Raw genomic sequence first — 18225 nt, forward strand, 5'->3', positions numbered from 1 at the left:
TTCTCTTTGAAAGTATCTATATACATATCATTATTTATATGGTTTTCAACATGAAGTGAAAACAATTAGGTGTAAGATGGGGCACAAAGGTTTAATTTTGACTTTAAGCTTAATTATATTGTGAACACCAAGCTATTATATCACAATAAATAACACATATTAAACGAACATTTATCTGACTATGTACAGTAAAATTCTCAGTTACTTCATTATTGTAGAAGCGTGCTTTTTTGCGATTGGGATTTTTTTCAAAAATTGGTAACCTGGTCCTTTTTACTCCATAGGCGGGGTAAATCGGGATGGCCGGGGGGTAAATAGGTCAAATGTCTTATTTTAATTTTAAAGGGATTTTAACTTAAAATTAACATCACATTTTATAAAACTATTAAATAATGTGTAATCGCCCGGCGCAGAGTTTATTAAAAAGTCAATAAAAAATTACTACACACGAACTCTTTACTACCTCGAAAGACCAGATATATATTTTTATTAGAATGGCTATATCAGACCTTTAAAAATAAGTAGATTAAATAAGTCGGTTTAGTTATTAATAGTATTTATTTGTTTGATGTGCACGGTTCAAGTTATGCGTACAAAATGAATAATTTCTTATAACTAGCTTAGTACCTATACTAGGGTAGGAAATTATTTTATTACGTCAGGTAGACAAAGATAGATGAATAAAATTTGTGAGGCTCGAACATAATATGTACTTATAAAAATATTAGGTCTCGTAAACTTAATTACAGTGCTCACAACCAAATAAACTAACAATGAAAGAAATAGATTTGTTATGGATTTTCAAACCTTGCCGTTATCTCCCGATAGCGCAGCCGTAAGATTCCAGAGATATATCTGGTTATACATCTTTTTCCCTCTACTTTCAAATATTTTTGATAAAATATTCTTAACTTTACTGGTTTTTGAGATATCGGTGATGGAACTTTTTACTAGCGGACCTTTAAGCTCCGCTCTACCCTATGTCCTTTTTTAACTATTTTTATTAAATTTCAAACAAAAATTATTTAAATATGTGCTATATTAAATTTAAAAAATAAGATAATATTTGCTTTTCACCTTCTTAAACCTTTTGACAATTCATGTACAAAATATTTCATAATGTAATATTTTGTGATTATTTATATGCACACAGAGCAATATTTCGCACGAAATAGGTTTTGGAATTATTTTTAGTCTCACAAATCTCTGAAACCAATCTCGGATGAAGTCTACAGAGTTGTATACACCCAATATTATTAAATTGAAATTATGTGTGTTGGAATATAATTAGTTTACGTTACTCTATTGGGAATCGGTCGTGGACGGCTTTGAAATTGTAGGGATATTGCCTGATAGCGCCTAGTTGTAATTGCCGGCGTAATAGCGGAGCTTGGGCACATAACTCAATAGGCTTTGTTATAAATTCTCTTAAACTTGGCATATATGGCGTGATTTCGTTTCGGTCCTGGGTTCATTACATCGTGGCGCTCGGCGGCAAATGAGAAAACAGACCAGACTAGTACAAGCAAAACAGACTATTGTTCTACGTGGTGCGAACAGCACGCCATGCGAGACTCGCCACACATCAAACAATTATTATTTTTAGTCTGGCCATACAAAAAACATCGACCGCATATAAAGCCCGAGTTTTATTATCGTTACGTATGTCCTGGAAGCGTATGCGTACTTTATGAGCGCAAAAACCATTTCTCCACACAACACATAACAGAATTATTTTTTTATCCGTTTGCAGGCTCGCTTCACAACTCGAATAGGTGCACTGAGGTGTAAAGCCACCCACATTGTCTTCGAAACCAATTATTGCATATTAAAACACTGAAGAAAAATAACGACAATAAATAATTTAGTTGTACGCGCGTGCACAATCGCCGTTCTGGACCGCAAGATGCATGCGGTTCCGCTTTGTATCCAGACCAGGCAGAAATCAGGACTATGAAAACCATTCACCCCGAATTAAATTTCGTTCATTTACAAATATACAATAGGAAACATCAAACAGAATATTTGATGTTTGGACAATTATTTCAATTTAATTAATATAACAAAACAAATTATAACCACATTGCAGTAATTAAAACCATAAAATTTTGGTTAATAATTATCGAAACATAATGCTGCAATCACTAATACCGTTATTTGTTTTTCCGAGTAAATATCACAATGCCACATTATGATAATCAGCAACGGCATTATCATAATAACAGATTCGCAATTCATAATTGTTTCATCGTTTAGCATGTAATTACTTCGGATATGTTTGGCCCAATGGTTTAAAAGCACATGTCACAACACAATACGAGGTAATTCGAGTGATTGTATTTTTCACACAAATGTGACCGTGGCACCCGCATCATCCCTGCTTCGTTGCATTGTTTATGGAACGTCTTTGTGTACCTATACGGTGCAGGTACATACAATACGCTCCGGGGCATCGAAGTTGGAGGATACCGCGGTGCTTTATTTATAAAACAGGTCATTATTTTTCAGACTCACCCTCGTACATTATTATGTATTTATATGGGAATTTAATCCAATTAGATATATTCATAAGAACAACTTATTACTGTGGCAACATTTTTTTCGATTTAACTATTACAATGTACATTTATGTATTTCCTTTATTCTTCTTTTCGGAAGACTTACAGAAAAAATGTGCCTTTAATTGAATAAATAAAGAAAATATACCTGACCGGCTACCAACCGGTTCAGTTGAACGCTAGCGCATGTTATTTATAATTTGTTTTATGCTCGTTGTTTAATTAATTTATGAAGTTGATTTTAGAAATCGTTGCATGGAGAGATAACGTTTTCACATCTTATTTATATGCAATTACCTCTAAGTAGCTTTTATGCATTCGCATTTATTGCTGAATTTTGAAAGCAAGCTTTTTTTGAAGATGAATATAACAAATTACAGTCATATTTATGTGTCTGTATGTCTGTATGTGTATAATCATAGTGATTATTTTATGCATCTGACATTTGCACTTTTAGAATAGGGGAGACAGGGTGCGGTTGTGATTGGGTACGGTAGTGACAGTTGTTATATAGTGATTTTGAGAAAGGGTCCATGGAGAGGAAAATGTGGTATGCTTGTTTGAACAAGTTTCCATTATTGCTTTCAGTCAGATCCTTCAGATTAACATGAGCTATAGACCGCATTGCTTTAACGAACCTAAAGTAAGCTTTTTCGGTCGATTTTTTTTAATAATAACTGTAACTTTTGTACAGACAGATCACTTTGTTTGTTGTTTTGCTTTAAGTTAGTTAATTAAGCGCAATTATATTAATATGGCGTACTAAAGCTTATCATTGCTCTCTAAATGTTAAACTATATCTCAGACCACATTTGTTTTTATTTTCTGCCTCCAACATTAAATAAAAACATTTCATATCATTTTTAATTAAAAGAATAATGATTTCCTTTTTATGTGGCAACACACACACGTTTATATATATGGTATATATATATATATATATATATATATATATATATATATATATATATTTTTTTTTACCTTGCCTACTTTATTTCTAACGCAATCCTGATTATGTTGTGCCCGTTTAATTTCTGGACGTCGGTAATAGATTAACATTATCATTTAATAGAAACTATAAATTATACGAATAAGTCTTAATTTTTACTATAAATGTGAATAAATTATGGCCGATAAATTATTATCAATACCTAGCATTCACACGTGTTCTAATAGATGCTACTTCTAATTTTAATAAATTGTTACCTCAATAAATATAAAATATGTATGCGAATACATGATTTATTGCAAAAATAAATGATATATCATATTGCTTGTTAATATAAGCAGAGTAAAAGCGTTATTTTAAAAGTAATACCTGAGTACTAACTTTAGAGCAATTTAATGTATTTGTGATGACCGGGAAATTAATGACTAATTTTTCAAATCCCAACAAGAATTATGTGCCTTATTTTCAAATTTAATTACAACATTTTCTTTATATTTGTTTTTAATTGTATTTATGTTGCAACTGTGTCTAGAACATATAATACTGAGGTTCTAGTTCATTCGAAACGTAACATCATTATTTTATATAAACTCGATAGTCGTTATAATTGATTAGGATTACATTAGTATGTTTTTACAGATTTAGAAACAAAAATATCAATTCAATCAACTTAAGAATTCTATTAAAAAATGTTCATCAAAATGATATTTGTTAATAAATAACTAGTGGTGCATGGCATCGTGCCTTAAGGCAAATTGCTAAATTGTCTTTGTCATATATGCCAAAATGTTCAGAATGTTTTGAAACGTAAAGATTTATAAAAAAATATATTTTTGATTTTTTTGCGATTACTATAACTTACCCTACGGAAAGTTAAAAAAGATGACAAAATTATGTGAAATCAAAAAAAAATGTATTGCAAATTATATGAATGTTTATGCACATTTACATTTCATTTAATTAATTTTAATTTCATAACAGTACAGGGTTTGTATCTAAATAATAGAATATTTTACGTCAGGCTGTATTATATAATAACTTTATTTTAAACATGGTCCCATTTTCGCATGTATTTAAAAAGTTATTGTACTTTTTTCTACCCTAAGCGTTAATTATTCTGCTTTTTTTCTTCATTTTCCCCAAACTCAAAGACGGAAACGCCAATATAACCGCATTATGTTTGCCGCTAAGATTTGCTCCAGATTTTAACGACATGCAATGCGTTTCTAAAGCAGTGCTTTTCTTCGTCCCGATTTAATTTTATTTCTGTAAGTATAAACGTCAGCCTTGCCACAACAATGTTTAATCAAAACAACTCTGTTTGTAATTATTTTTATAATGGGATAAAGTGGTATTAAATGTGAGTAATTTGTGGCCGCCTTGTACGACCGCGACACCCGAAATATCCACCGAAATAAGAATTTTGTTGAGCAGTTTTCTGAAACTTTAATGCGTCTTGGGTATAAATTTTAGCAAATGTCTTGAGAGAATCTGCATGGATTCACTATTTTGTAAGAACATTTTATATTTACTTAAAAGGAACCGGATACGGACCATTTTATCGTTAGAAACGGTTATATTTTGTATTTTTCTTTAAGTTTAACGTGAAGACTTACAAATCTTTTAAGAACACACCATTTAGGTTTCCAATATAATTTTCGTAGTCTATGAGGTAATCATTCCCATTCATACATTGTTTTCTTAAATAATTATTTTCGTGCAACAGCTTTAAAAGAACAATAACGACTTTCCAGTAAAGGTATATAATTTCTAAATATATAAATTTCAAAACAAAGTAAGTTTTGTTTCTTTGTATGTATTGATTGAAGTATTCAAATGCGCATTTACTCTTGCACAAGTAATCGTATATTTTGTATTATATTGACCTGTGTTTAAAATATACCGTTTAGATTTATATCATAATTATATCTATAATATTTATATTAATATAATTCTCTAAATTTACTATTCCATAGAAAGATTTTTTACAATTTGTATTAATATTTTTAGTATAGAATTATTAATGAAAATCCACGGTTAAATACATATATAAGCACAAAAACAAAGCCATAACACTTTTTTCCTAAAAATCTCCATAAGTTATTAAAAGACGGTTATGTTACATAATAAAATATTTTATACCCAAGTGTGATGCGATACTCTATACGTTTTAATCTTTAATTGCTGACTAAGTCTTTGATATTTATAATCTATCTGTTATATTGTGGTAACAGTTTAATGATAGTGGTGAAACATCAAAATAGCGATCTCAAATTACTTAGAAACTGATCTCTCATCAAATATATATTTCATCTTTAGCTTATTTCACAAAGTAGGAATATAAGAAAGAACAATATTAAATTATTTATTAGCTTTATGATATTCTTATTCGGACATAAGAAATAATGAAAATTTTACAATTTGCAAATTTAAAGAAGGATTAAATTGAATTTTTTATGTATAATTCATTCAAATATTTTGTTTTGTTAAATATTAAAAAAAAAACAAATTTCAAGAACAGATTACTTTTACGAATCAATATGAAACAGATTATTATCTGTCTGATTACAGTAAGCATTTCATATTATATGAAATTTTATTTTAAACATTTGATTTACTCACTCACTACTTTTATATCCTTGAAGTAAATATATAATTTTCTAAATAACTTACACTAAATTATTTTCTTAGAAGTCTATAACATTATGTACAGGAAATTCAATTGCTACTCATTCATTAATCTTTGTTTATGGTATGTTACGTCAACTTTTCTGAATATATATATATATATATATATATATATATATATATGTGTGTGTGTGTGTATATATATGTATATGTATAATACTAGCTGACTCTGCAAACGTTGTTTAGCTATATAAAATATATCTAGAAATTTTTAGTTTCTAATGTAAGCATAAATGAACTACGTATTTTGTGTGCAAGTCGTAATAAATTTGTACAATAAGAGAATACTGCGAATGTGATTATGCGAGAATTTGTCAATCTAGTTTTATTGATGGTAACATTTTTTCGCCAATATTCTACAATTGCCTTGAAAATCTGTTCTATCTTAAAAATCTTGATCGAAATTCAGTGACAACCTTTCAGAAAAAAGACGATAATTGATCAGTTATCGAGCTATATAAAAATGATTAGGCTATTATAATGTCTATTTAAAAATAGGAATTTGTGGTAGAAGAGTGAAAATTTAGAAAAGAATGTATTTTTCAATTTCGCATTAAAAATTTAAAATAAAGAGTGTTCACTGTTTGACCATCCGGCTCGAATGGACCAAAAATATGTTGTGACAAAATAGTTTAAAAGTGCAAAAATGTATAGAAATTCGTGATCCACCGAGATGCTGCCGAACTCTATTAAATACACTTGCACTTTATTTATATTTTCAAAGAACCAGATATATTTAGATAATGGCTATATCAGACCAATTAAAATATGATAAGTAGTTTAATTGTTGTGAAGAGAGTTGACCCTATAATTAATAAAAAGTATTAAGGTTGGGCAATCCTTGTTAAAAAAAGTAAAATTTGAATTTTCATAATTTCAAAAAAATATGAACTAAAATTCTGTGAAAAACATTTATCGACTTAGAGCCAGAAAAATATTCGCTAGCTATAAAATGACTCTTACGAAATAGCAATTTGAGGTAGGAGGGTGTAAATTATATATATATATATATATATATATAATATAAATTCATATCTGTGTATGTATCTGTAATATATAGCACACGCTTTATATAAAGATTGCATTACCTGAACACTAATTACAAAACCTTAGCCTTCATATATAGGTTAACAACGAAAACAACATAAAAATATACTAAACGTTTGTACGTATAAATCAATTGCGTGATACAAATCAGAAAACAAAATTATGTCATTATACCATAGACCTTAGAACAATCCGCAGTTTATCCCTCTACCTTAATAACTCTCTTCTAAGAGACACTAACGATCTGACACGGAACGCCTATCAAATAAATGTATTTATTTTTTATGTCGTATTATGCGTGAAAATCTCACGCTCGCGTCCTCCACGCACAAAGACGATACATAATAGAACCATCCTTGAGGTCATCATCAACGAACGGCACGGCGATGGGCGCCGAACGATTCCGATTGCAGTGATCGATTTTTTTTTAAATATCGATAAATAGAGAATTCATATTTACTAACTTTCCCTAGGGTAACTTATAGTAATCGTCCACAAATCGAAAATGTAAATTTTTGCATATCTTCACGTTTCAGAGGTTTCTGAACCATTTGGCATACTTCAAAGAAAAAATTAATGTGTTTGAGTGTATGTATGTATGGATACAATTTTTCGTCCACGATTTCGGGCGCACGGTTTGAATTATTCAAAACACAACCGATTTGAATGATTCATAAAAACATTCAATTGCTATTGATAGGGAAACATGCTGATTTGTTTTTAGAAAAGGCAGGTTCACCCGTTTGCGAGATACGGAGCAAAAAGTGCTAAAAGAGCCAAGTTTATTACAATTTCGAAATTAAAAAAATAAAAATAAATTAAAATAAAACATTTTTTTTTAACATCGAAAATGACTCGTATTTCAATTTTAATTTTAGCTAAAATAATAAAGCCCACTTATATGCTTCAAGTAAATAATTTTAACTTTTTATTTCAGTTTATATAATTCTTAGAAATATGAGATGTTTTTCTTATTCACTTTTCATGTAAACATATATAAACGTCGTTGTCCAGTTTATAAGCTCTTATATTTTATTTATAAAATACCAATAATGAAAGTTACAGTGATTTTTTTAACTCATTTGAAAGCATTTAAAATTCCTCGAATATTAAATACCATTACGGTGCGGGAAGTTTCAGCAATTTGTTTTAGGTTTATATACTTTTCACTCATATATTGCATAAAAATTCATATTGAAATAGATTTAATTGTCATGATGTGACAAAAAATCTCCTTTTTGCTGTCCGGTTGATTTTTTATTCATGTTTCAATTTGATTAATATGATTTGTTGTACTAATTATTTTTATCGTTTCATTTTTTTTCTTTTATTGCACATTTAAATTTGTCCATCGGATATTATTTGTATGACAGCAGTTTTATATATTTATAAGTAAATATTTATTGTATATTTGACATCAACTAGACTAATATCGCTAGACAAAGCTCCAAGTATATCCTGCAAATAAATGGCTCAAGAGGGCTATTTATCTTACATATACATACTTTTTTCGGCATTTTTTTTACCCCTGAATTCCAAAAATTTAGTTATGAATCAAGTGAAACTTTCTTTAAGAAAGAGAATTCAGATTGTAAAAAAACAATTTCATGCCAAGTTAAAAATAAGGGCATAATTACCGGAACGATTGCATTATGAAAAACGTGCCCTCATGCTGTGCGCCATTTGTGCATATTAGGTCACAAGAACATAAATGACAAAATGTGCCGCACCAAATGTATTTAGAACTAAATCGTAACAGTATTTATATTTGCTAAAAAATAAATTACAAAGCACAAAATTAAATTAAAGTTAAAGAAACGATTTAATCTAAAACTCACCTCTAACGCATTAATTAAAATTAAAACTCAATTAACTTTTCGTAGGATAAATATTTATATAATTTAAATTTATCGTATTTAAGACAAATATTATTCATCAGTTTTATTTTGACGTTTTTACAATCGTCCGGACCCGTGATATGTGTTAGGGGCCAATATGATGCGATGATGATACGTCGAGGCGGCATTATTTCTTTTGACTGACCGATGTCTGTTCTCCGATTGTGCTTGAGAAGAACGCATGTAATTGAAGCTTAGCATGCATTCAAAGAAATCACGGCAAAGGACGATCGATGAGATAGTCTATCGATGAAATTATTATTGGTAAATACAGAGATTGTTAATCGGGGATCCTACCTTTGGTTGTGAGTCGAAAAAATATGAATTCGAATTATTTTCAAAATTATATATTTTTTAATTAAGCACATTTTGATTTGTCACCTAAACGCGGTAGCGTGATCTTTTGCTCCAAGATAAATTTAGATAATAGAATTCTCCTCTTTCAAATAATTTTGCTGTGGTGTTAAATTTCCATTTACTTCATAAAAAAGATTAAGATGTATAAGTTTCATGCTTTTAACCAGGTGATTACTGTTCGATGACACTCATTAAGTAGCGAAACGTATAACATCAAAAAAAATTTTTTCAACTTATTTTTTTATTTTGTCGAATGGGTTGTTAAATTTTATTCAAATATTGTTTAGTATACACAAGTTTACATTTTTGAAGAATCATTAATAACACATAATTAAATTAAGTTGAATTATATTTATAGTCAAATCGAATAATTTAAAAAATTCAGACAAATACAATACATAGTGATAGTATTAACCTTAACTGTCTTGAAAAATATTAGAAAAGAATATTATCTCACGGTGTTTGGAAATTATTAGCTTTCAAGTGCAACCTAGAGTTTTAATGAACTTACGACCATTTTTTGGTTATTGTGGTTAACTTTTATTAATTTTGTTCATTTAATTCCTTGAATTTTGAGTCCTTGAATAATATTTCTAATTTCATAGTAAAAAATAATAACACAATTACCCCAAGTTTTTAAGGTATACGACTTTTTGTTGAATTATGAATTTAAAATTTTGACAATCAGTCGACTTTGAGAGGCTCTCCTTAAAAAAATCTACTAAAGTGTGTTGGCAAGTTACATTAAAAGTTAGCGCATTCAATCAGAATTGTAAAACAGTAAAATACTTGATAATTTTATTATTGAAAATTTTCGAGTAAAAAAATAAAAACTTTAAAATGATATAACTTTTGCTAGTAAATTTTGCTCAGAATTAGTTCAAATGTTTTTTATACGTGCAAGAGAGAAACATTTAAACTGATCGTGAGCAAATTTACTAGAAAAAATCATGTCATTTTTAAGGTTTTATTTTTTGCTTGTTATACAAATTATCCCTCTACTTCCAAATATTGTTGTTAATAAAACACCTAACATTACTAATTTTTGAGATATCGGTGGTGGACCTTTTTATCCGCTGACCTTTAAGCTCCACTGTACCACCATATTTATCTAAAAACCGAAATGGGTTATAAAAGTTTAAGAATAAGTGGTCTATGAATTTAATCTTGTTTGTTTTCAATAGGAATCTATCATCACCTTGATCATTTGTGGTTTAGTCCTTTATTCGATAAGATAAAATCAACTAATTTATACTTATTGGCACAAACAAACGAGCGGCACAAAGATACCTGGATTTTAAATTGGATCGCTATAGGTTTCAATTACTTTTTAACGTTCACCGATCTTAGGGAGCCCCCGTGGATTAGTGGTTAGAGCTGTGGGATTTGAATCAGAACTTCTACTTTAGATATACACCTTAGATAGACTGGTAGACACACAAGCAGTAGTGACAGTATTTTTTACTTAAAAATATAGATATTAATAAATGTTTTTCAAGTTACAATTGCTTTTAGTCGGCATTTTACTAATAAAAAATGCATTAGTATTGTATTCAACAGTTCAAAAAAAGAATAATCTGAAAGAATTAAACAAACTAATAATAATCAACTTCAAGATTTTTATATAAATTACATATAATTTGTCTTAAGGCAAAATATCACTGGTTTCTTGTACATTATTAATAATATATTCGTCAAGATTATAAAATAGTTGTAAGTCAATATTTATATAGTGCAACTAAACCTGGAAATAAAATAATTGTAACTAAAAATTTTGAATGAGATTTTACCGACCAAGTAATAGTTGTCGTGTTGGTCTATAATTTATATATCAAAATAGATTATGCGCTACCTTAAAAATAAATTTAAGAACAATCATGCATTAATTACTTAATAATGCATTTTTGCTTTCTGAATAAATTTATTATTTAAATAATTTCATCTGTTTGTTGCACAAGTATAAAACAATGTAAATGAAGTTCTATTGAAGCAATACGGTATATGATTTCTGTATATGCATGATGATAGCCCAATATATTACCATGAAATATCTATTTTATTCCGGTTTTGTGATACTATGTATTATTTCTTTCGTTTAAATATAAAAGCCTTTTGATTTTCAAAATCAATTGTTAGGGAGAAGTATTCACTCGACGCTGTTTAATACAATTGGTATTCAGGTAGGTCTAATGTCGGCATTAGATGCACACATGGTCTCTGTCTGATTCTGGTTGAATAGATTGGGCAGGATAAAATAAAAAAAATACAATTGGATGAAAGCATTTTCATTCTTATTATTAACACGTTCCGGGCGATTAAAATATCTATTAAAGAACAATTTCACAATAGATTAAATAGTCGTATCGATTAAGTAATATGAAAATGTGATATACACGACAAACGAGGAATGTTCAAAAATATGGTGGCGAAATCTATTTAAATCTCTATTTATATTTCATATCTTCTATCTATAAATTATCTTTATCATTATGTAGAAATTTATAGATTTTTGTCATAGTTTGTTTTGATCTGTCATATTTTTTATCATTTTGCATTTCAATCATAGCGGTTCATGATAACAACACATATCAAACAACCAACTATCTCACTAAATTCAGTAAAATTCTCAGCTAATTCATCATTATAGAAATATGTTTTATCCCCTTTTTCAAAAATTGATCACCTTGTCCTGGCTACGGCCAGGAGACAAATAGATCCAATGTCTTATTCTTAATTTTAAAGGGATTTTACGAAATAATAGCTACATTATTCAACCAAAGCAAATATAAATTTCATGAGTACGTTTTTACAGAAATACCACTGTATATAACCTTGATCTAGTTTTTGTAAGAAATATTCAACAACAGGGTTGGAATGACTATTTCCTTTTTTAACTCAATTTATTTTTCTATTTACTAGTTTTTATTGTTTACACCTTTGCCAGGGTAAAGGTTCAATTGGTCCTTTTTACCCCACCCAGGTGTAAGCTTTTATAAAGGTTATATATATAAAAAAAACTGTTGAATCTAACTTAAAATTATCAATACATCTCATGAAACAATTAAATAACGTATACTTAATAATTTTATTAAGGTCCCGCAAGCTAGACAACATTGCTCACAAACAAAAAAACTAACCGGGAAAGAATTTTTTTATGGATTTTCAAACATTGCCGTTTATCTCCCAATAGCAACGCGGAAAGAATTAATGTAAATACTGATTATATATTTTTTTCCTCTACTTTGAAATATTGTTGTTAAGAAAATCTTGACTTTACTCGTTTTTGATATATCGGTGGTGGACCTTCTTACCCGCGGACCCCTCTACCTTATATATAAATATATTTATAATATATTAGTAAATAAAAGAGTAAGTTCACGCTAATTTTGTACATTCTAGTATAGTATATATTAACTTTCAAACACTTGACTGAGTTTATACAATTAATAATCCACAGTCCATAACCCATAGGGTTAAACTCCGATTTATAAATAAAAACTAATTAGGGATCTAGGTTATTTAGCTTAAAAGTAGTATTTACAAAACGATTAAATAACCATTTACCTGAATTATATTTTGACGCATAGGTTTAACCTAATTGATTTTAAATCTGTATTCTACAACTATCTGTCCATTCCTTAATACTATTATCCCTATATAAATGAGTCTAATTATTATCTAAAATAGTGTGTTGTATCGAATAACTTTTATCTTTTTGATTAAATCTTATCATAGTTTTACGACTAAAAATTTAAAAATTCATTTACCTAAATTACATTTTAACGAACGGATGTCACAAATTTTCCTTAGAATCTACCATAAAATTAACAAACATTCTAGAGATGAAATTATTGATTAAATGCGTCCTATATTTGTGAGATATTATTAAGGTCATTTTTAATTACATACCATTAATGCTACACACAAGGAAAATACGGTGTAAAATAACATGATTGATTGCGCACGCAATTTTGATGTAATTTATGTAATTACGACGCCGAGCCAGATGCATGCAATAAATACGATGCTATTAAAATAGTCTAACATTAAATGCAAATTGTTTAATATGTATTGAAAATTAAGAGGTGGCAATAAAGAAAGGAACACCTACCATAAACTATACTAAAGTTTTTTTTGGTATTTTTAATTATTTTTATAGTTTAATTGCGAAGTTTCAATTACTTTCATTCGTATTAATTGAAAACAACAATTTTGATAAATATAATGTTATCTTAATTTTGAATTTAACCTTGTGCTACATGTACAGACAGTACCTAAGAAATATTTATTGTGAGTCATTAATATGTTAATTTTGTTTTAATACCGTGAGAAAAAGCCTAGATTATTGAATGAATGATGCACTTAATTTAGTATAATTTAATTCAATACTTTTCAAAACTTTCATTATAATTTTAAATAGATGATTTTAAAAGCTCGTAATTGATTTTGTGCCAGATAAAACTATATATATTATATTTTAATAAATTTTTTAACTATATATTTACCAGTATTGTTTATAACATAAAAGCGACATTTGTTTAATAGTCTTCCTCCACTGTCTAACAGTATTTTTTATTTTGTGGCTAAAGAATAAATTTGATGTAATATGACATGTCAAATATTAATTAAATGAAAAAGGAGGAGTGTCATGCTTGTAGCACAATCGTAGAGACTCTGGCCGTGCAGCCAGTAGTGATATGCATTTTCCCTTGGAAATATAAGATCAAAATTATATTTGCAAGTGAAAATAACTTTTACGAGCATTTTTGCAAAAAAAATCTATGTCAGAAATTCACAATTACTAATGGATAGAATTGGATAGATTTTAAATTTTTAATTCATATGACAATAAAAAAGTAAGTATTAAGCTATTATGTTAAGAATTAAGCTTCTATTGTGTGACAACATGAAAAAAGAATTTACCGTCATTTTTTTCATAATTGGGCGTAAGCTACTTAAAATGTTGGCTTAGACTAACTAACTCTATGTTTCCCAATATTTTTAGGCCATGTTTTACTTTACCATCTCTAACATTTTCATGTCTACGTTAATAATTTTTGCATATTCAGAATTGTTTTGCTCCTTTATAAATTTTGTTGTTTTTTGTAAAGTTATGTTGTGTCGATTTTTAAATTGCCTCTGTTAGCTATCCAATTGTCTCCTTCTATGGCGAGTGCCACACTTTGGCAAACCCTGCTAGATTTGAAAATCCTACCAATACTTAAGGCTTGAAAACTTGTCAAAACAAATAATTTATTTACTTTTCAGGATTTTTTTTTATTGTCCATCATGAATAATATTTTTAAAAAAATCTAGTTTTTCTGATGATTGTTCATCACGCAGAATACTTGGCGTTTTTTTTTAACTTCCCGTAAGGTAAGTTATTGTAATCGTCCAAAAATCGAAATTGAAAATTTCAAATTTCTTCACGTTTTGAAGGTTTCTGAACATTTTGGCATACCTCAGAATTTGGATGTGTGTGTGTATATATGTATGGATGCAATTTTTCGTCCACGTTTTCGATCAACTGATTTGAATGATCCAAAAAACATTCAATTCGTAATGACTGGGAAAAGTGATGATTAGTTTTTGGTAAAGGCAGGTCCAGCGGTTTCGGAGATACAGAGCTAAATGTGCAAATGGCAGTTTTTGAGAGAACTAAGCGTTCGATTTGAATGATTCAAAGAACTTTCCGCTTGTTTTAACAAAATAATTGCTTTTGGAAAAACAATTCCAATCTTTAAATAAATATTTTTGACTTTGTGATTCAGCTTATATAATTCTTATGAATATTAGACAATGTTATAGTATTTATTTATAATAATCTATTTAATATTCTTTAATCTATTCAATAATTTGCCTTAAGGCACGATGCCATACACACCTCTAGTTATAAAATCATATTACATCGATATATACATTTTTCTAAATATACATCTATGTAAGTATCCGAGATATTCAATGATGTGATATATATTTTGAGGAAGGGATCAGTTCGCATTCAATAAATTCAAAACTTCAGCAATAACTCAATTAAAATTAGCTTCTATCAACATTGTTTATCGATCTAACAATAAGCAAAACATTTTACGACTATGGATTCTCGTCTATCATCAAACTAATTCATTTTACTGACGCGGGGGCCACCCCTAAAGTAAATTCAGTTGCGCTTGTGATTCAAAGCCTATAAATATAATCAGTTCTTGTGCATGGCATATATTGTAATCCTGTTAAAACTGTGTATATAAATCTGTAACGTTCCTATTTATTTCCAGATCTCTGCTAATGCAATTAATGTACACTGCGTCTGTCTGTACTGTACAGTGCGAGAACTTGTGCATCTGCAATGCGCGACGACCATACATCATTTTTACGAGTAAGTAAACCACACTTAACATTAAACAGAATTCGTTGACAACTAGAGTTCGTCTTCTTGAAAATATCATCGTATAGACAAAAAAAATTATATTTTTTTATGCAATTTGAATTATAATAGTTGAACTTTTTTTTGACAATATAGCGACTAAATATTTGGCAAATTGCAAATGACCACTATGATACTACACACTTGGTAATATTTCTTATAAAATTAACATAATTAAAGATATTAATATAATCTAATAAGGTCGTAATGAAATAATTTAAATAATGTTACAAACCATAGTGATTGCACAGGTCCACAAAAAAAATCTGTGTTGGCTATGCGGAATATGTTTTCCAATGTAGTTTTTACCACTGAACACGCATTTTAAGATAAAATTGGGGGTCAAGAAAGTAAAAAAAGTAGAAAAACCGGCAAAGCCTCCGATCAGTAATTCATCTGCATGATAATTAACACCTTATAATTTCAGTCGCTTTCTGACCCTTTCCCTAAATGATTATTGGATATTCACTTAAATGATCTATTATTTTTTTTTGTAGAATACAACAATAATTTGCCAACATTTTCACAAATATTAAATTTCAATAATGTTTGCAATTTAAAATTTGTGACCCAGTGGTAATGGGTAGTAAATATGTTTGCCAAGAAACGATAGAAATAAGATTTTAATTATCTTGCAGAAAACTTGCGAGATCGGAGATTTTGTCGTTTTTTTCATTTTTTTTAAAATTTATTGATGATTGACCCCAAATTTTGATTTTAAATTCGTGTTCAGCGTTAAAAACTAAACTGGAAAACATATTCCGCATACCAAATACAGAAACTTTTTTTTGTGGACCTGTGTTATTGATAAATGAATGTATGCAACTTTGTTCCAGAAGATTATTATAGTCCGGTGTAATAGTAATTTAATTTCTAGAGAGAATTTATGAGAGGATTATGAGAAATATTGAATAATAGTTTAATACAAGACTGAATAACAAATAATTAAAAATTAGCACTTTTAAAATAATGACGATCGAGTTGACATTTTGTCAGGCCTCATTATGCTAATCTTTGACGATTTAAGCCACTTTTCCTTGGCATATGATATTTGATCAGTTTTGTTTCAGAACTCTGTTATTATATACAGTTTGTACAAAATTGTCGTTTTTTTTTTCAAGAATTTAATACGATGAAATTAAAAAAATATTTACCAAATAAAAATCAGGATAATTTCCAACTGAAATCTGTCGAACAAGTTTTGAAGTTTTAAAATTGGTACAAAATTTTTGACCGATCACCTCGCAAAACTAATTAATGCGATTCCTTATTCCGTTTTCTTAAATGGCTTTTAAATGTTAGGCCAAAATTGGGCTATTACTCACATACATAAACGCACACACATTAATTATGCAATTAAATTTTGGTCTCAAACGAAGTTAATACATCGAATATAACTAAAACGGTAATTCTAATTCTATGTAATTCTTCTCATCGAAGAAAATCTCAACGATTACAAATGCGTCTGTAATGAATGCGAGTTCGCAGTAGTCATTTTTCTTTTTCTAATTCTGAAATAGACTTTGTCTAAGAAAGTGTCATGAACGTTTTCTCCAGTATAACATCATAATTGGATGTCTCAACTTAATTGCCAATCAGCACAACATAAGTCAATTAGCTATAAAAATATTAATTTAATGAGATAATATATCTTTAGTTGACACTTACAAGCGTCAGAGTAGATTTAATGGAAGCAATAGCCTGAGCGCTGGCCGTAAGATAACTTTGTATATTAAGTTAACTTGACATGGGTTTAATTTGCTAACTGGCACGGTATATAACCTTGATCTGGCATTTCGTCAGAAATATTCAATAGCGGAGTTAGAATAACAATTACTTCAATTTATTTCTTGTAAAATTGCATTTTTGCTCACAATCAAACAAACTAACAACGAAAGGAAATACTTTTGTTATAGATTTTCAAACATTGCCGTTTATCTCCTGACTTTGCTTGATTTGGGGCGATGCCTGATTACACATTTTTTCCCTACTTTCAAATACTGTTGTTAAAAAGTTCCTAACTTTACTTGTTTTTGAGATATTGGCAGTGGATCTTTCTACCCGCGGACCTTAAAACCCTGCTTTACCCTATATTTTGTCGTGATTGAAACACCGAATCACATGACGTGCTATTATGCTATTTCATAACACATTTCTAAAATGTCGGATAATTATTAACAATTATATCAATTTGCTTTGTTATTTTATACATTTATGATGTTTTTACTGTGCAGTCAATTTTAAAAATCGTTAAATATTATAGTAAATTATTGAGAATCATTGAAATATATTTTACATGTAAAT

General features: G+C 28.8%; 2 protein-coding genes across 4 annotated transcripts in view; one reads left to right on the top strand and one right to left on the bottom strand.

Annotated features, from left to right (window-relative positions):
• The window catches only part of LOC113378736 (netrin-1-like), a 299939-nt gene that overhangs the window by 181307 nt on the left and 100407 nt on the right, over nucleotides 1-18225 (bottom strand). The gene's annotated exons all lie outside the window — the stretch shown is intronic.
• The window catches only part of LOC113378738 (translation machinery-associated protein 16 homolog), a 113414-nt gene continuing 110980 nt past the window's right edge, over nucleotides 15792-18225 (top strand). The window contains exon 1 of the mRNA XM_026619314.1: nucleotides 15792-15873. Coding sequence (XP_026475099.1) covers nucleotides 15844-15873 — 30 coding nt within the window. The 5' untranslated portion in view covers nucleotides 15792-15843. The remainder of the gene's footprint in view (nucleotides 15874-18225) is intronic.

The sequence above is a fragment of the Ctenocephalides felis genome, unplaced genomic scaffold (assembly GCF_003426905.1).
Source record: "Ctenocephalides felis isolate EL2017-DRISC unplaced genomic scaffold, ASM342690v1 CF-g0.4_SCAFFOLD_01886, whole genome shotgun sequence".
Lineage (NCBI taxonomy): Eukaryota > Metazoa > Arthropoda > Insecta > Siphonaptera > Pulicidae > Ctenocephalides > Ctenocephalides felis.